Source organism: Chenopodium album, chromosome 6 (genome assembly GCF_948465745.1).
Source record: "Chenopodium album chromosome 6, dcCheAlbu1.1, whole genome shotgun sequence".
NCBI classification, from domain to species: Eukaryota; Viridiplantae; Streptophyta; class Magnoliopsida; order Caryophyllales; family Amaranthaceae; genus Chenopodium; species Chenopodium album.
In genome coordinates, this window is record NC_137839.1 from 74214435 (window position 1) to 74234772 (window position 20338).

General features: G+C 33.8%; 2 protein-coding genes across 2 annotated transcripts; both read left to right on the forward strand.

The window, feature by feature from the left end:
• The first annotated feature begins 4009 nt into the window (after positions 1-4009).
• On the forward strand, positions 4010-11569 carry LOC145635261 (protein STRUBBELIG-RECEPTOR FAMILY 3-like). Its single transcript, XM_081686548.1, has 17 exons — positions 4010-4425; positions 5196-5351; positions 5488-5617; positions 5721-5792; positions 5907-5972; positions 6093-6161; positions 6272-6343; positions 6436-6507; positions 6597-6662; positions 6736-6801; positions 7860-8248; positions 8355-8716; positions 9428-9699; positions 9803-9941; positions 10322-10440; positions 10553-10709; positions 11137-11569. The coding sequence occupies exons 2-17, from the start codon at positions 5243-5245 to the stop codon at positions 11209-11211; spliced, it is 2235 nt and encodes a 744-aa protein (XP_081542674.1). The 5' UTR covers positions 4010-4425; positions 5196-5242; the 3' UTR covers positions 11212-11569.
• Positions 11570-14749: 3180 nt separating this feature from the next.
• Positions 14750-17186, forward strand: LOC145635262 (uncharacterized). Its single transcript, XM_081686549.1, has 2 exons — positions 14750-16252; positions 16679-17186. Exons 1-2 carry the CDS (start codon positions 15004-15006, stop codon positions 16714-16716), a joined length of 1287 nt encoding a protein of 428 aa, XP_081542675.1. The 5' UTR covers positions 14750-15003; the 3' UTR covers positions 16717-17186.
• The last annotated feature ends 3152 nt before the right edge of the window (positions 17187-20338 follow it).

Here is a 20338-nt window from a genome sequence, read left to right on the forward strand (position 1 = left end):
GATTACATCTTAATGACTTATAAAATAATTAAGAATGAAAAGTCTAGCTTGTATCCAACTTTCATCGAGTTATATGTAATGCGATGGCATGCAAACTTCATCTGCATCATACGGGGTATATCTTAGATTCTTAGCGACTAAGTATATGTCAAAGTCGAAATCAGTTGTATCTTAATAACTAATTGTTGCATCTAAAGACTAAAGTAGCACACATATACCTTAGCTTGTCTTTAATCACCTGATAAAGTGACCAACTAACATCATGTCATCATCATACCAATCAACAAACTTAGTAAATAAATAAACATATAATTTAATCATCTATATGCTGCGTATAGGTTCTTCCCGTTTTTATTAATAGTTAACATATTTCTTTAAGCACACAATATTTGTTAATGCATGATTATATATATTTTCAATTACTCCGTATTAATAATAATTAAATAATTATAAATAGTGGGTTTCAAAAAAAAATAATAATTATAAATAGTAAACATTTATAAATTTATTGAGACGAACAGATTTAATAAGAATCTATATAACCTTTTTATGTACTTTGTACGGAGTATAAAATAAATTACAAAAGAAAGTTAATTTATACTCCATACTTCGTTTACATATAAAAAAAATAAAAAAAAATAAAAAAAAATAAAAAAAATAAAAACAATTAAAGTCAAAAAATACCAATCTAATAGAACAGAAGAAATACATATAAAGTTAAAAAAAATTATACAAGTCCTTCGTAATTTTTATATTGGAATGATATACTTTGTATTTTATATTTCTATTAGTTGCATATAATAGTTTAATCAACAATGACGAATATCAAGCACCGGGTACACCTTTTTTCCCTGTACTTTGCTCACTTTTTTTTGTGGGCGATTTTTTTTACTCCATGCACAAGAGATAAGCTGCATTATTATTGGATTATGTGTATTATATGAATTGATAAAGGAATTTTTTTTTTATATAAAAAAAAGGACATCTTTTTTGACTTATTTGCTTAAAAACAACATACTCCGCATTTAACTTTTGCAAATAGCAACATAATTGGGGGATCACACTTATTAGATTCGTGTATGTAATCTATTAGCAACATCAATCATGATGTATGTTTTTCCACAATCAACTTTTACATGAAGAAAATTTCATAATTTTTAGGTTTAATAGGTTATTCGGTTGGTTATTGTTAGAGATATTAGATATCGGAAAAATATATGAAGTTAAATGTTAGGATTTAATAATCTAGTTGAATTGTCGCATGTGAGTATTCTAAGTTGATAAAAGAAAAGAGATCTAATGACTTTATTAGGCTAAGGGCTTGTTCACATTTACTTAATTTCAGTTCAGTTTGGTCCAGCTCCAATCAATTCAGTTCAGTTCAGCTCCAATCAATTCAGTTCAACTCCTAATTTTCCTCTCTCATAAAATATTCAGTTCAGTTCAATTATGTTCAGCTCCAATCAGTTCAGTTCAGTTCAGTTCAGTTTTGTCCAGCTCCAATCAGTTCAATTCAGTTCAGTAAATGTGAACATGCCCTAAATATTGAGAGCTAATTCTTTGATTCCATCCATATAGACCATATTATGAGATTTTATGCCATGCCATTCATCCTGCCCATTTTAATGAAACAAACAACCCTAATTAGTAATGGTAAGAGTAACTCCTCAAACAGTTGAACTTACACAATTATAACCCTCCCCTCTTCTCAATGTAAAAAAATTCACATGCAAACATTAATGGATTTTAGCAAATAAAATTGTACTATATACCTTCGGTCATACACATTAATTTGTAAATAAAATGACCACTCTTAAAAAATCGATCAATGTGAGAACAAAGAGTAATAAGATAACTCATTAAGCTTAAAAGTGGTTGGCAAATTGTGCCACACTATAATGTACTCCACTCTTATAAGATACATAGTGTACTAAAATTTCGGATTTTCCTGCATTATTGCAAATTATGCCTTGTAAGACACCAAAAAATTAGGTCATACCAAACGATGATCTTTAATCCTAGCTAGAGTATTTAACTTGATTAACAAGAAAAGATGCCTCAAAGACTAGAACATCACTTTATTAATGAATAATGATTATCGTGTTTTGCCTTATTCCACCAAATTAATAACATATCAGCCTTTCTTTTCTAATTAAAAGGATAAAGTATTGCTATATTATTGATCATCTTGGTGATATTGAGTGGAGTACAAAATAAATTTGACTAGAAAGATCGATGCATGATATATAACATTCATTACATATATATTTTAATTTTAAAAATTGATGCACTGAAGTATAAATCGATCAAATCTAGTAAAATTATAAATGACTAAATTATACCTTGTATGTTAATTACACATGATGATTAAAAAAGCATGTTATCTTGAAACATAAAATCAGAACGCAATTCTATATTTTGGAGTCAGTAGTACGCTGTAGTAATCTATTGAATGAAATAGATTAAACTTATTCTTTGTATTTGTAGGGGTTAAATGTTAGCATGTTACATTTGGACAAATAGAGGGAGTTACCATTTACTTCAATGAGGACGTAAATTGTGCAAATAGGCCAACACTTAAAACAATTGAGCTAAAATCTATAATGTACGTGGTCCAACTTGTAGGGCTATTGTCTAGTAATCGATCATGGAAGCTGACAAAAACTTTGGAGACTAAAGTAAGCCATGCAATAAAGTAATAATTTGAGGACCCTTTGTTAACAACAATCACTGAAAATTCCCATCTTACCCACTTATCCTCGAATACCATTTGACTAGAGTGTGTATGTTGTTTCATTTTGTTCTCTCTAAGCAATTAATTTGGTATGAAGTGTAACATAATTGAGTTACATACAATAAAAATGAATATAAGTTGTTACAACTTAGTTGAAAGATAGGAACTTTTATGTTTGAGAACCTTGAGCTAGCATTGAAATGTAAGTGGTGATTGAAAACCTTACCTAGTAAGGCTACATGCCTACATGCATTTAATATGAATATAGTCTCTTAGAGTAGGAGTGACATAGTTTCTTTATTTTATATATGAGGTTCATTATACACGTATATTATGACATTATGTATTACTCCGTATATGTTTGTCTTATACTCCTACTTTGAGAGACTATTATTAAAGTAGGAAGGATAGATTCTTAAAGTATGACATTTACACTATGTTTGGATAACAATAGTGAAAGGAAAGGGAGAGGAAGGGAAAAAGAGGGAAGGGAAAGGGAGGTGAGGGAAGGAGAAGGAAACCTTTCTCCTTCAAAATCTCTCCAACAGTGGAGGCGTGGAGGGATTTGATTTATTAAAAGTGGAAGAAAAATGAATCCCTCCAATTCCCTCCTCTTCCTTCCTTACATTAGATATCCAAATAAGGGATGATGTATATCCTTTCATTTTTCTTCTTTTGCCTTCCTCCACGTCTCTTTATTCAAATATAGCATTAGTGATAATAAGATATTGTATGATACATGGACTGAAAAAGAAAATAACTTTGCACAACTGAATTCTTTGTGTAAGGTTTTTATTTATATATTTTTTTCCCTATTAGAGTGTCTCTTATTATACTTAATTTAGAAGAATTCACAAAATTCTCCATACTTTTGGATACCGTGAAAATTGGTTGTGATTCAAAAGCTAAAAACCAATACTTCCTTATTATCCGCTAACTCCGAGATCCCAAAAGCCAATAACTAATACTTCCTTACCATATTTAGTTGTGATTACTCATCTCCTCATACGAAGTAACAATTTATATTTCGACAAAGATACTGGTTAAATCAGTATATATGTAAGCTTGAACTTGTGACCTTAAAGACTTAAGAGTAGTAAGATGAGCTCTTACAATCTCTACAAAGCAAGATTGATAACTAACATGCCTTATTAAAATAAACTACTCCACATCTTACTTTGGACCCTTAGAAGAATTAGGATACTTTGTATTTAAATTGCCATAAAATAACAAAGCTACAACGGCAATATGCATTTATTGTTACATAAACCTTCCCAATTTACAAATCATTTGCGATACAAGTACCATCTTTCATGAAAACCTAATTTTTAAAGTCAAATTATACGTTTGATACATATCCTACACGATACATTCTTTCGTCTCCCAACAAATACTAATAAACAATTAGGTACTTTCAACCATTTTAATAACAATAATTAATAAATCTTCCTAGCCGTTTGTAGTCTCAACTAGCTTACAAAGACAAGCAGAGGTGGGAAGTGTGGGAGAATCAGAAAAAGAGGGAGCGTGTTTAAACTACAACTTTTTTTCTCAGTCTCTTCAGATTTTCTGCCTTTTTCTTTCACCTTTTTGTCATTGATTTGATTTTATGAATTCAATAATTTGTGTTCTTAACTCCAAGAACTCTGTTATTGCTGATTTGGTGTTGAAATTCCAGAGAGTTTATTCCTGTAAGTTGCTCAAAGCTTCTATCTTTGCTACAATTTTCTGTTTTCCCTTTAATTGTAGTTAATTTAGCAGAAATTTGATAATGGGTGTTCATCAATTCTCTCAAGGATTCAATCTTTTTGCTACAAATTTCTGTTTTTTCTTCAATTTTTGTTATATTAGCAGGAATTTGATTTTGGGTGTTCATCAATGCTCTCAAAGATTCAACCTTTGCTGCAAAATCTATCTCTCTCTTTTTTCTTTTAGTTATTTTTATAGGTTTTTTTTATGCTTGGTGTTCATCATAGTTCACATAGATTCAATATTTTCTGCAAATTTCTCTTATTTTTTCTTTTCTTTTTAGTTAATTTAACATGATTTTGATTGGATATTCAGGTAAGCTCACAAAGTCACAAATATTCCATCTTTGCTACAAAATCTCTGTTTTTTTCTTCACTTGTACTTAATTTAATAGAATTTTGATACTGGGTATTCATTTTTGTTCACAAAGATTCAATTTTTGCCACAAATTTCTCATATTTTACTTCTTTTTTAGTAAATTAACAAGATTTTGATTCCGGGTACTCATCTAAGCTCCCAAAAGATTCAATCTTCTCCTTTTCCCTTCACTTTTTTAGTAATTTGAAACTGGGTATTGCTAACTTTACCTTTTTTCTTTGCTTTAAGATACTTGCTTTTTTGAATGTTCAAAGATGCAATCTTTAATTACTGTCGATTCTTTGAATTTGATGTCATGTTTTTTATTAACTGTCCTTTGGATTCTCCATTGCAGAAATTACTCAAAAATTTGGAAAGAGAAAGAAACCTAGAGAGAGAAAAATGGGGTGCATGAATTTGAATTTGGCCCATCAGCAGTGGACAGTAGTAGTCTGCTTGATGATGACCTTAACGGTGTCGTTTTGTGATGGATATACTGATCCCCGTGATGGTAAAGTAATTAATTTTATTTTTTTTGTGATTTTGAATTATTGTTGATAGGCACCTGAAATTTTTCAACGCAATTGGTAATACATTTTTATTTATATATTTATTTATTTATATTTGGATTTTTGCTGTTTTATCAGTTTTTGCAATAAATAGTTTATATGCTGCATTGGGAAGTCCTTCATTACCTGGATGGATTCCACTTGGTGGAGATCCTTGTGAGGAAGCTTGGCAAGGTGTACTTTGTGTCAATTCAAACATTACTGGAATGTGAGTCTTATTATTTGATCATATATAATTTGGTTGAAATTATAATACTAGTATAAAATATTCTCTAAGATTTTAAGTCAATATTGCTTTTGTGTTTTGGCAGATCACTAAACAATGCTGGTCTTGGAGGAGAATTGGGTACTAGTTTGGACTCATTTTCTGCAATTATATCTATGTGAGTTTCTTTGGTGACATGTTTGATTTATGTATTGAATTATCGTTCACGAAGAACGATTGAATACTTCGACGTATGGTTTACTAATCCTAGTACTTATATCTATATCATCAGAAACCTCAGTGGCAATCACATTGGAGGTACCATTCCTGCCAATTTGCCTCCAACAATGAAGACCTTGTATGTTTTATATTCTTTTGTGGCTGTTTTGCTATTATTAGTATATATTACGAGCAGTGTATTGTTACTTGCTATTTGCTAAAATTGTTGGAATGTTTATGAATTTATCTACTGTATCAGGTTCCTTTCTGATAATCAGCTTACCGGAGGCATTCCTGACTTGTCTATATTAAGTCAGTTGACAGACCTGTAAGCTTCACTTGATCATTTTGTTTCCAAATCATCATACTTAAGAAGTCTATAGAGCAGTTTATGTTTGAGCTTCTTCTAAAGGGTTTGCTATCGTCTTCACTCTTCAGGTCGCTAAACAAGAATAATTTGACTGGGGGACTACCTGATAGCTTTCAGCAACTTTCGGGTTTAATAAACTTGTAATAAATTGCACTGTATCTGCAAGTTTTCTTTTACATTTATGTTACCGTGTTTTAGCTTATTTATGTGTATGTTATTTCATTTGGTGTAGGGATCTCTCTGAGAACAACATTAGTGGTACTTTGCCACCATCAATGGGGAATTTGTCTTCCCTTACAACACTGTGAGTGTTTATTTCATTAAAATCTTTCTTAATTGCTTTCTTATCTTGACTCAAGCACTCACCTAGCCGCCACCTTCCATCAATTGCAGCCATTTGCAGAATAATGAGCTCACAGGACTCCTCGATGTTATACAAAACCTTCCCTTAACTGACTTGTAAGTCATAAAAGTTTTTTCTTTGTATAATTTAATATATAGTGATTTTCTCTAATTTCTGCCTATCATACAGAGATGTAGAGAACAACCAATTCTCCGGCCCTATACCTCCCAGATTGTTAACTATTCCAAATTTCAGGTGAGGTCTCTGAAGATTAGATAGTTTGTTGAATTGATTCCAAATACTATACCAAAATTTTTCTGCTATGAAGTTGATAATGTAGGGTTACATTAAGCACCTTTCTTTGTGATGAGCTGAATTCACTTTCCTCATAGGGAGAGCCTAAGTATGAGTTGCATGATAATGTAGCAAAAGAGATATACAGTAGGCCGTTAGTTTTGTTCAATCAAACAGCTGGTGCCTGGTGGTGGTCAAATAATTTTTTATGCTCTTTTACGTGATATCGGTGATGTTTTAGATTAATATGGTTTTTCACTTTTTTGGTTTCTTACTCCCTTGCATGAAATACATAATACCGGGAAAAAAAAAATTATACTCCGGTACTACAGAAAAGATTTAAAGGAATTCCTCTGTGGCACTGATGTAGGGCTGAGGAAAAATTGCAGAACTACTTGAGAATCCAAAAGAGCTGAATCCAATTCAATTTCAAGTAGTTCTGATATGAAAGATCTGAAATCAGATTTTAGATCTGATATCTGGTCGAAATTTTAGAGATTGGATATTCCAATTCAGATATCCGGCATCTGAAATATATCCTAAATGTTTCGGGACATAGGATTAGCTGTTCTTTGTCCGGTTCTCCCTATTTTTTACTTGATTGTATTGATATCCAAATTATGGGGTTGATTTGCCATATGTTTCATGTTTTATTCACTTTTTAATGATGTACTGATGTACATGTCATATGGTGGATCATGAAAGATAGGATTTGATTATGAATATACTAGTTAAAAATTAGAACAAAAGATTTTGATGCTTATAACTATCCGACCATACTGATGGTCAGATGACATGCATAATTGTAAACGGGAACAACAACGTTACTTTATACGAGTATTTTTTTCATTTACATGATTTAGTTGCTCAAAGAACACATTGTAGTTTTGTATTAATCTCTCTGCAGTGACTTTCTGAATTTACTGCTCAAAAGTTTACAAGCAGCTGCTTAGCATATGCGTGTCTTACTGTCTGTAGTCATTCCTGGCACAAAGCTAAGCTTCTTTTTGGTTTTGCAGAAGCACTGGAAACCCTTTCAATACCAGTGTTCTTCCTCCACCTCCAGCAGGATCCCCAACTTTAGCGCCTGCAACAAATGCATCTTTACCTGGACAGCCTTCTTCTCAACAAACACGCAAGCAGCCAGAAGATAGCCCATCAGCTCCCAGAACATCAAATTCCTCAAATTCGACAAAGTACATAAAGCCAATAGTTAGTGCTGCTATTGCTGTGTTGCTTCTTTTAGCTATTGTGCTTGGAGTTTGGTTTGGTGTTGCAAAGTGGTGCAAGCGAAGGCAAACAGGTGATGAATTTACCAAGGGGAATGTAAAACCTGTATATGAAGGGAAAGGAGAAAAACCTAAATATAATGAGTCTTTACCTCAAAAACATAATCAAGCTGCTAAAGGTGAGCCATGCTTGGATTTTTGTTTTGTTTTGAGAGAATGAGTGGTGACTTTTTCGGCCTCCTTTTGAACCATTCTAACATGATCATCTATCCCTTGTTTGTCCAGCATTCCAAGAGATACCTTTTAAGACCCCAAACGTGAGGGATGTAGACCAAAATCAGGTGAAAGATGTAAAAGAAGTTGCCATGAGTAAAGATGCTCATTCCATAGACATGACAGGGACTACTGCCAGTTCTTTTTCAGCACAACCAGTGCCACCTCCTCGACACTATTCTAACGAGAACATCATTTTGAAACCAATAATGCCTACATTTGTGACTAAACCACAGAAATCCACCTTTCCAAGCTCTGTGAAGTCTTTCACTATTGCTTCACTTCAACAATACACCAATAGCTTTTCTGAAGATAATCTTATTGGTGAAGGCATGATAGGCAGTGTTTACAGGGCTGAACTTCCTGATGGAAAGGTGAGATTTGGGATGCTGAACTGCCTTTTTGTCTTGAGTAGTTTTGTGCATTCTGAAAAGTCATTTCGTTTTTAGTGTATATCTATGCTTGCGATACTAGTCCTGTGTGCATGTTTCTTGTGTTGCATTCATTTTAGTCTTTTTCTGGTAAACTTCTTTGTTGATTTGACAGTAGACAAACTTAATCATTTTTTAACTACTCGTATAGATTGTGGAGAGTAGTATTTAAATCCTTTCCATAGAATGCTGTCTTTTTACTGTGATCAAACAAAGATTCAAGAGCCATGGCCCATGAACTCCTTTGTGTTCTCATATCAGACTCTAGAATGGAATATTAGTAAATGCGTCATATAATATGGTTTTTTTTTTGGGTATCTTTCCCCACTCTACATCCTCTGACACCCATCATTCAACCCCGAAACCTTTCTCTCGGCCGGATTAGCATTGCTTAAATTATAGCTGTATAGAAAGCATCAAAGCACACTCCCTAATTTTTGTGTGTTTATGTGTGCGGGTTTTATGTTACACCTTAGTGTGTCTTTGTGTTAGTATTTTGCCAGATTAACAAATTTCAGGATTATCTTCTCTTTTCTTGTTGCATCTATATCTGCATAGAGCTATGCTTTGCTGAGCCTTTTTTCCCCCATCTCAAAGATCCATTCACTTTCCTGGTAGAGTTGAGCCTAACTTCCTTTGCCTGTACATTTGTAGGTCTTTGCAGTGAAGAAATTCAACAATGACTCTTACAGCCAGCAGACTGAAGACGAATTTGCTCAGCTAATTTCTATTATCTCTAATATTCATTATAAAAGAATTGTCAATCTTGTTGGATACTGTGCTGAGCACGGGCAAAGACTGATCATCAATGAATACTGCAACAATGCTACATTGTATGAGGCACTGCATCTTGATGATGAGATCCATAATAAACTTTCGTGGAATGCACGTATCAGAATTGCACTTGGAGCTGCAAAAGCCCTCGAGTAAGCTTGACATACTATCTTTAATGTTATTTCACATGTTTCTGTCCAGGCTTTGTTTACCTACATCAGAAAAATTAATTTTGCTCTTTTGTTTGCTTTGAAGATATTTACATGAGGATTGTCAACCCCCTGTTGTACATATGAACTTCAAATCCGCCAATATTCTTCTTGATGATAACTTTGAGCCTCTAATCTCAGACTGTGGCCTAGGGTCTCTGCTATCAGATACTTATACAGCTCAGGTAATTCCTATTCCAGTGTATCTTTGTTTACGGTGTAAGAATGGCTATTACATCATGATAAATAATCCGACCAAATATTAGGATGTCACTATGTCCTTTTCTGTATGATTGTTTGTAGTGTACCACTTGTGTATAGCTATGAAATTAGAATATGACGTTAATAGGTGATCATTTACTTGCATACTCGGGCATACTACATGTCTTCATGTACTATTTCTTTCATAACTGATCTCTCTCAAGTCTCAATTGTTAATAAAGAAGAGCAGCATATACTTGCATTGTTTACAGCTATACTCCAATAATCTGTTGTAGGTTTCATGCGTTCCATATGAATCAGACACCAGTGTATCGGCTGCTTACTATGATGTCATTTCTTGCAGGTTTCTGGTGGATATGGTGCTCCAGAACTGGAGCTAGGAACATATACTCAACAAAGTGATGTTTTCAGCTTCGGGGTAGTCATGCTAGAGCTTCTTACTGGCAGAAAATCATACGACAGGTTAGATTCTGACACACAAGATTTCCATGTTTCAAATTTCTTATTGCTTTTTTCTCGTGAAAGAACTTTTTATGCCATACACGAGCTCATTGATGTATTTGTAATGTTGTAGTGCACGACCTCGAGGAGAGCAATTTCTTGTGAGGTGGGCAATTCCTCAGCTGCATGACATAGATGCGTTATCAAAGATGGTAGATCCTTCACTGAATGGATCGTATCCCTCTAAATCGTTATCCCGTTTTGCAGATATTATTTCCCTCTGTGTTCAGGTCAGTCTTCACTCATGCTCCACCTATATATCTTTTTGTTTGACACTCTTTAAAGTGATCTGATTATTCAAATGGATCCCTGGTGTAACGTTACTGCGAATAATGCAAACTTGACTCAATAGGCCTACACAATAACACAAACCAACAACTAGAATTTGTCCCGTTTTGCTCCTTCAATCATAAATTCATAACACATAATTATATCATGTTTTGCACACTTTTATATTTGTTTTGAGCGTAAACCAAATCTGAACCACAATACCAAACCGAAACCCAACCAATTTACTCAAATTGGCCACTCATGTATGTCTGTCTGAAGTCATGAACAGGATCATGACACAAAGAACATGATAAGTTTAGCTTAAAAGCCTCCATATGTTTACAAACTGCAAATATCACACCTCATACATCGTTAATTTTGTTTCAGGCCGAACCAGAATTCAGGCCTCCTATGTCAGAAATAGTGCAGGACCTCTTAAACATGATTCAAAGAGAGTCTTGACCTTAAGATATTGGATGCAAATTTCGAATTATCTGAGCCATGCCAATCAATTCAATGTTGGTGAATCTTGTTCAAGGGAAGAAAATTTCTTAGCTTGCAAAGTGAGCTAGCAATGTAACATAAGCTAACATGTGATCATTATTAGTTTGTAATGACCAAGGCTTACTACATAGGGGATCTAGAAGTTAGGGAATTTTCGGGTAGTTCAGGTAGTTTTGCTGGTGTTTGCTCATTACACTGATGGGCATTCTAGGAGTGTATGTTGTATTTTTAAGGGTATGGTCTCCTCTTTTCTAGAGGTGTGGTGTAATATTATTGTCATTTTTTTATGCTGATTAAATTCAATTATTGGACGAAAGTTCAATTTATCAAGGATTGTTAATCCTACTTGTTCAACTGGTTGGTGTTGGCTACATAAAGTTACCAAGTTTTTTTAATGCTTGCAATTGTATGAAACTTCTCCAATAATGCTCAATTCAAAAGTGTACTTCTAGATTTCTCAACAAAGTAACCCTCTCCTTTTTAGCTTAAACATGGCAGTTTGACTTTTACATATAACCACAAGTTTGGTTTATTAAGAGCACCAAGTTAAGGTCTGTTCTCTTCAGCTTAATTTCAGTTCAATTGAGATCAGTTCAGTTCAGTTTTCTTCTCTCGTAAAGAGTTCAATAAATGAGAACAGACCTTTAATGTGTTATAAAATAATGAACAAAAAAAATGAGAAAAGTTGTGTTGCAACACAAAATTTGTGTTATATTGTTTACAATTAAAAAATTAATTGATAAATTTAGGGCTTGTTTGGCATCATTTTTTGTTTTTAGTTTCCTATTTTTTAAAAAACTAAAACCCAAAAACAGGAAACAAGAAAAAGATGTTTCCACTTTTTTGTTGTCAGTTTTCAAAATTATTATAATTTTAATAAGTTTAAATAATTTTTTATTCATTATGTGATATATATCATATATTTTTATACAACAAAAAACCAAAAAACAGAAAACCACAGCAATGCCAAACGAACTCTTAAAGATTTGATTTTGGATATTTACATAAACAAAACTTGCAAGGAGATCATTCATTTATATATTTAGGCATGTATCTTGCCCAAGTATTAGTTTTTTGTTCTATTACGTATATATTATAGCTACATCATTTTAGTTCAACTTTTTTAGTGATCTTATTTCACAAATGGTAAAATTAGATTATATCATAAAACTAAATATTCACATGTGAAAAGTACAAATAAATATGAAATTTATTGACATTTCATTTAATCATTTAAGAATTGTTGGACAAATAACATTCATTTTAATCAAATATAGATTAAATCAAAATTTTAAAATACGAGTAAAACCCAATCATGTGATCTAATCATACCCTTAGTGTTTGAACTTTACTACTACTTGTATAAGATTATGCTTTTGTTAGGAGATGTTGATATTGCATGACTAAACTTTTTCCATGTCAAAAAAAAGATGAAGAAAAGAAAAACCTTTTTCATGTCAAAAGGTATCAATCAAACACAATCTACAACTCAAACACAAAAACAAAATGGATAACTCCCTAGTTGGGAACTATAATAATAATTGGAAAAGATAATGAATAGTCAAGTCTAACTAAATGACAAACTAAAAAGGCCCACATTTGAGATGCACGCGCTTCACTCTCTTCCACTTTGCATGTGGGCTTCAGTTTTCTCTTTCCTTAGACTTAACTTAAACTCACCTTCTTTTTTTTTTAATCAACTCCTCATTTATTGCTACCGCAACACTACCTTTGCTTCATTTACTTCTCCACCGCCGTATTGGTAATTTGGTATAGCCGTTTAAGGTTGCCGACTTGCTGGTTGAGGTCAAGTTCATTTTTTATAAAAAAAAATTAAAAATAGTTAGACAAATATTATTGTTCTTTTTTTTTAAAAAAAAAAGACAAATAGGACAAGAGAATGATCTTAAATAGACCTTAGACCCGGTTTATATTTACTGTACTGATTAGAGCTGAACTGAACTGAACTGATTGGAGCTGAACTGAACTAAACTAAACTGAATTGAGCTGAAATGAATATTTTATGAGAGAGGAAAATTAGGAGCTGAACTGAACTGAACTGAACTGATTGGAGCTGAACTAAACTGAAATTGAGTAAATGTGAACATACCCTTAGTCTTTTCCGTTTTTTTAAACACTTAAAAGTAAAAGGGAAGGGAAGGGTAGGGGAGGGCAAGGGCCTCACGTCTAAATATTAGAAGAGGTTTTGAGTTTTTGACATTTTGATTCGAAGTTCTAAACTTCTTATTAAGGTCATATCAAAACAATTGGAATTTTATATATACACATAGATGTAAATCACATCAAAGGTTATCTTAATGGAGCAATAATCATTATTTCAATAAATAAATAAAAAATAACCTATGAGCAATAATCTTTGAATACCCTTTCATCTAACATATATACAATTCTTTTATATATATATATATATATATATATATATATATATATATATATATATTATTTGCAACGATTAGACACTTTCTACTCACGCTTTACGTCAAATCGTTGCAAATAATATGAAACGGAGGTAGTGTATGACATTTTTTGGTAAACAACGATTTAATGATGTATATAATAGTTATGAACTTACGATATTGTAAAGGAAAAAATAGAACAAGTCTAGTTTTACATTTACATTTACATGTCCTCAAATTTTTATCTTTTCTTTCTTATTTTGGCTCAATCCATCTTAATAACTTAATTTGTTCCATCTTAATCGTTTACAACTTACAAGGTAACCACTGTACTTACTCATCCAAAATCCAAGCATATGATTTACGAGTGCCACCAATGCCACATGCATCATTGTCATATTATTTATACAAATAAAGTTTAGCAAAAGCGTTTGGTGGTGATTTTAAGAGGCCATGTAATAATGATATATAATCGAGGGTAATATAATAAAATACCTCATACTCCGTTTTATTATTTAGAGGTAAACAGATAGTATTAACATTTTTAAGCATATGGTTCGTCCTACAAATCTATCTCATGGAATTGAATAAACTCTTTTATTTCTTTTTACACATAGTGATTCTTTTATCTCTAACTACCAAACCATGCCTAAAAAGAAGTACTTACTGAAACAATTTGAGTCAAGTAAAAACACAAAAGTATGACAAAGTACGCTCTAAAGGCTTAAAATCAGTTAAATACAGATAAAAATTACTCAGGTTTGAATTTCACTCCAAATCATTCACAATAATTTGTTGTAAAATATAAACAGATTATGTCTAATTGTTACAAATTATATAAAAAATGACAGAGTAAAGGCCTATGTCTGATTTACTAAACTGAATTAAACTAAATTAAATAGAGTTTAAATGAATATTTTATGAGAGAAGAAATTAACAACCGAACTGATTGGAAGTTGAATTGAAATTAAGCTAAAGAGAGAACAAACCCTAAATAAATCTGTTTTTCCAATAATATCTCATCTCCTGTTCTTTAAATATTACAACGTTAGTTCTATTTTACGAAGCGATTAAGACTAGATGCTTAATTATTCCCTAATCAATAACACCAACGCGCCATGTAATGCAGTTGTTAAACACTACACATTGACTCGTCAAACAGTCTCACTCCTCTCTCTCTCCACCACTTGACATCGTCCCCTTCTTTCCTCCCTTGAATGCTCTTTCATTTTCCTACTCATTCTCTCACTCTCTTTCTCTCTCCTCTCAATCACCCTTCATTCATTCATTCCTTCATTAATATACATCCATTATCTCTACTCAACCACCAAAAATGGCGGTTGACGACGACATGTGCAGCGACGGAATGCAATGCACTGACCACCCTTACCGCACCACCTCCCCCGGCGGTGGGATCTGCGCGTTTTGCCTCCAAGACAAACTCGGTAAACTCGTCTCCACTTCCTCCTCCTCTTTCCTCATTAACTCCTCCTCTTCTTCCTCCCCTTCTTTCAGATCTGACCTCCCTTCCTCCGCCACCTCCGCCGCAACCGCAACCGCAACTACAACCACCTCTCTCTCCATCTCCATCCCCACCGCTTCAAACAGTCGTAATTACAACCATCATTATAATCAACATCGTCATAATAATAATTTTCAAAAGGATCATTCTACTAGTAGTAGGCCCCGCATACCTTTTCTACTCACTCAAAAGAAAAAGAAGAAAGATGATGTCCAGTCTTCTTCTTACTCACCTAGTAATTCTGTGCTCAAGAGAAGTAAATCATCTGCTACCCCTCGATCCACTCGCTTTCTAGAAGATTTCAGCCCTAGACGACGGGGTTTTTGGTCTTTTTTACATATCTCTAACACCCACCACAAAAAACCCACTACTATAGTCACTCCTTCGTCTATAACCACCGCACCGCCGGAAAATACGACGGCGGTGATGGCAGTGACGGCGGAAGTGACGTCAGCGGCGGCGGTGACGCCGGATATGACGTCATCGGCGGCGGTGGTGGATGAGACGGATGAGAGTCCGAATAGTAGCGGAGGAGCGAGTAATACGGCGTCGTTTGGGAGGAAGGTATCTAGATCTAGATCTGTAGGGTGTGGTAGTAGGAGTTTTTCAGGGGATTTTTTCGAGAGGATTTCGACTGGGTTTGGCGATTGCACGCTCCGGCGCGTGGAGTCGCATCGAGAAGGGAGTAAACACCGACACTCAACCTCACGCGCCGCCGGGGATACCGTCCGGGAGAAAGTACGGTGCGGTGGTTTATTCGGCGGACTTATTATTACTTCCTCTTCATCGTCAACAACGTCGTCGTCTTCGTCGTATTGGGGGGCTGGAGATGGACGGCCCAATGGGCCGACAGTGACACCAGCTGGGCAGCTTGTTCATGGGCGGAGTCGGAGTTGGGGGTGGGCTTTTGCTAGCCCAATGAGGGCGTTTGCGAAACCGACTACGACTCGGTATGATCGTAGTAGGGAGCCTGGTGGTCGTGGTGGTGGTGATGGGAGTGTTAAGAATAGTAATGGAACACCTAATTTGGCTGCCATTCCATCTTTATTATCAATAAGAGGTTAACAATTTATTTAACAAATTTAATTTGGTAGTTTTATTTTGTATTGTTTCATTTACAAATGTGTATTATTATTATTATTATTATGTCTATTATGGTAATTTCTGATGATATTTTGTTTAGTAAAGTGTTACACTCTTGAATTTTGGGTATAAATTGTATGTTATGGGAAAATTTTTAGATTCATTTTTTGCTATTGGGTAGATTTCATATGATCATATCCTATAGTTTTATGTATGATGTAAGATGATGATGATGTGCAAATGCTATTTAGATCTTGAGTTATATGACATTGGATTGAAATTAGTATGTTTGTACTTTGGTAGATATAAAATTTATGATTACATTGAATAGTTGTACACTTTTTTTTTTGTTGGTATTTTTGCATTAATTTTGTTATGTAGTGTGTACTTTGTGTTTTATTAGGCGTTGAGTTTTCCATGAAGAACCCATACTTGTCTTAAGAGCGAAAATGTTAGTCAAAGATGCAGTTTTCGAACCACATGGTCATCCGATTATTTTATCATTCCTTTCGATCTTCCACTTTGCTATCGATCTTCTTGATTCCTCCTTGTTTGGAAAAAACTAAAAAAAACTAGTCCAACGGTTCGTTCTTCTGCAAGATTGAATGTCTGATTGTCTGATTTGACCAAATAACTACACGAGTTATAGCTCGCACAACAGAGAAATCAGTTTTGGAGCGATGGCAACTCAGGTTTAGTACTCTATCCTTTTTCGCAATTCTGCTAAAGACACTTGGATTGTAATTGGGATGTTAGTACTTGGAATTGAAAATGCTATGTACTTGTGATTTTCTTGATTGAACGTTTTTGGCTTGTATGTGCTCTTACAATCTGTTCTATGTTATGTAGTCCTTTCTGTAAGAACACAATGTATATTTTATGGCAGTATGGTGCTACGCCGTATGTTTAATGAACGGGGCAATGGTACCATTGTTTCTGCTGCTACTTGTATAACTTGTACACAAAGTTCCTTTATTAGGCTTCTGATTTACTTTTTTGCTTCCACGTCTAGCATGGATGTTAATGTCCATCCTGTTGCTCCCAACTCCCAACCTATTTCGCATACTGGATCCTCTCTTGATCAATGTTTAGTCTTCCTGAATCGTGGAACTCGTCCAATGATCAATCTTTGTACTTCGTATGTAATCAGCTTTGGCTGACTAATGTTAAATTTTTCTTGCCTACACAATGTTCTAGTCATTCAGTACATGTTCAATATTACCATCAAAATCACTACGATCATTCTTAACTGATGCAAGGCTAATATAGTTCATTTCTTTGCCACAACATCGACAAGCTTGGCAACGATCATGCATCTGAAACATGAACCTCACCTCCGGGAACTTCTGCTTCCGGTGTTTTTACCCCTATAGGATTGGCCTTTGGCGTCGCCTGCATTTCCGAATGCATGACCGAGTCTAACATGTCCTGATTTGTCCCTGTATTTTGCCTGATGAGCATGCATTCATCTTGCCAATGCTATGCCATATGCATTTAATCAAAATGCTCAGAAAACAGCTTAACAGACAGCTACAACATTTTTGATAGATCAACTAGTACAGTAAAATTTTGTATGGTGAGTTATGCTTTTTAAATTTTTAGCACCAGAAAGTATTATTGTAGATTTGGAAGGATATGTTTAATATGCCCAAGCAAAAGAAGATGATTAGATGATAGAGTCTAGGAAACTGACAAAAAGTTTGCAGACTACTCCGTAAAAGCAAGCAATAAAGAAATTATTTGGGGACCCTTTATTAACAACAATTACTGAAGTTTTCCATGTGAGTTACAGAGTATGTGACCCTCAAATACAGTTTCATTATACTCACTGTATTTTTAACGGTTGTGTAATTTGACATAAATTACAAGTGCATCAGATACTAATCTTTTAGTATAGAAATATACTTCACTCATTCTTCCTTTTTATATTTTATTATACTGCCCCTTTAGAGAAAAGTCAATCTATTAAGGATTAGGCAAAAGAAATCATACATAGGTTGATTTGCTAGTGAAAACAATCTCAAATGGTCCAAAAAGGAATATAGGTTTTTTTTTTTTTTTTTTTTAAAAAAAAAAGGATAGGAGTAGACATGTAAATAAAAGTTGGCATTTTTGAAGAAAAGTACATGCAAATATGCAAAAGTATTAGGGCCTATCTGAATTACTAAGCTGAACTGAACTAAATTGATTGGAGCTGAATTGAGCTGGGCTGAACTAAAATGAACTTAACTGAATAGAGTTGAAATAAATATTTTATGAGAGAAGGAAATTAGAAGATAAACTGAACTGAAAAGATTGAAGCTGAATTGAACTGAACTGAATGGAGCTGAACTGAACTAAATTGAAATTAAGCTGTTAGTTTATACTCAGGTGCTACACTTAAACATTTAATTTTGTCAAATCGCATTGTACAAAGTTGGGCTTTTAGCCAAATCACGAGATAATGTTACCTCTTATTGTAAATTTCTGCCAACTGAAATGCCAAATGTAGCACCTCATACAACACCTATGTTGTTTTTTTAGACCAAAAAAAATAAATTACTGTATGATAATAAATGTAAAATTCTCTACCCTATATGATTATAGTACTGTAAAAACTACTAACAGTTTTTAGGTCATTGGTGTTATATTTTACATATATTAACATAACTTTTCATCAGTAGCCAAGTTGAGATTTTTTTTTTTTTTTTTTTTTTTTTTTGTCAAAATATACCAAAAGTTCAAAACCCGAATCAATTGGACGCTTTTTTATTGTTATTGAATATAAATCACAATTCACAAATCATACGTGATTCTATATACAATTGTTTATGAGAATCTTTAAGCAAAAGCACAATAATATCTTTGATCAGATAGACTATCAAGTTAGCAACATATGTAATCCCTCCACCTCCGTCCTCAAGGAGGCCATGATTTTTCACTTACACATATATAATTAAGCATGCACTTTGGTCTTGGATTAGTCTTATGATATACTAGAATTGCAACTTAGATGACATATAGGAAACATATTGATATCAGAGTTACATTCTAATCAACAAGTTGTTACTTGTTAGTACTAACAGGAACTGATTGCTAGGGAATCAAGTGAGAGTTAGCTAGTTTGATCTTTGTACTTCTCTAAACTACTAACTAGATACATTAGACAAACCTATAATCTATAAAAATTACTATCCCAAAACATTTAAATGTATCATAAATTCTAATGAAAGTGGAAATATTTGTAAAGTTCACATCCATAAATCTTTCCAACGATCTTCTATAGTTGGCCAGGCCATAACCTTGTTGTCATGGGGAGGACACGATGATGTCAAATTCTGATCGCCGTTTCCTTCGTACAACACCAAGCTCTCTGCATAAGAACAACCTAGAGTTACTCCACTATCATAGACGACATCATAGAGTGCTCTCAAAAATTTTACTTGCCGGGTAGAAAATGAGTAAGAAAACACTTGGTTGCTAGTCTGAAAGATAAATGTATCATTGTCCCGTTCATTATAGAAAATCTTTGAATGTATATCCAACAAATCCGACCAACAGCAAATTTCATATAATAAATCCTCAGTACTAGTTGAGTCTCTTGAAAGCCATTGCCTCCACGACGGCTTCTTTTTGCTATCTTTATCCAAAATCCATACACAAAAGCATGTAGAAGACACACTCAAAACAGCTAATTCCTCACCAACAAAGAAAATGAACCTATTGGTTTTTCCTTGCATGACATCCACTGGCAACTCAACATAGCTAAAATCCTCGGAATCAAAATCAAAGGAGACGAGGTGAGTAGTCTTGGTTATCCAATACCAAGCCCCTCGATAGAATACACGATCGTTTAGAGATGGTGGTGGGAAGAGGACATCATTCCTGTTTATTGCACAACTCCAGCTATGACTTCGAGATGAATAAATTGCAATTGAAACATTATTCTTATTGGAACTCCGTGGATGATGACATTTAAAGGCAGCCACCTTAAAACTATTGTCTCCATCGTTAGAAGAAGGATATCCCAAGAAGGAAGTACCAAGGACTTTCGAATACAAGGGTTCCATATTCTAAGTATACT

Bases quoted from the DNA above. Each gene is read 5' to 3' on its own strand.
- LOC145635261 (XM_081686548.1), top strand. From the start codon at position 5,243: ATGGGGTGCATGAATTTGAATTTGGCCCATCAGCAGTGGACAGTAGTA. The intron at 5,618-5,720 runs GTGAGTCTTATT...GTGTTTTGGCAG, and splicing joins AATTCAAACATTACTGGAAT to ATCACTAAACAATGCTGGTC. The intron at 8,717-9,427 runs GTGAGATTTGGG...GTACATTTGTAG, and splicing joins CTGAACTTCCTGATGGAAAG to GTCTTTGCAGTGAAGAAATT.
- LOC145635262 (XM_081686549.1), top strand. From the start codon at position 15,004: ATGGCGGTTGACGACGACATGTGCAGCGACGGAATGCAATGCACTGAC. The intron at 16,253-16,678 runs GTTAACAATTTA...GTGTTTTATTAG, and splicing joins ATCTTTATTATCAATAAGAG to GCGTTGAGTTTTCCATGAAG.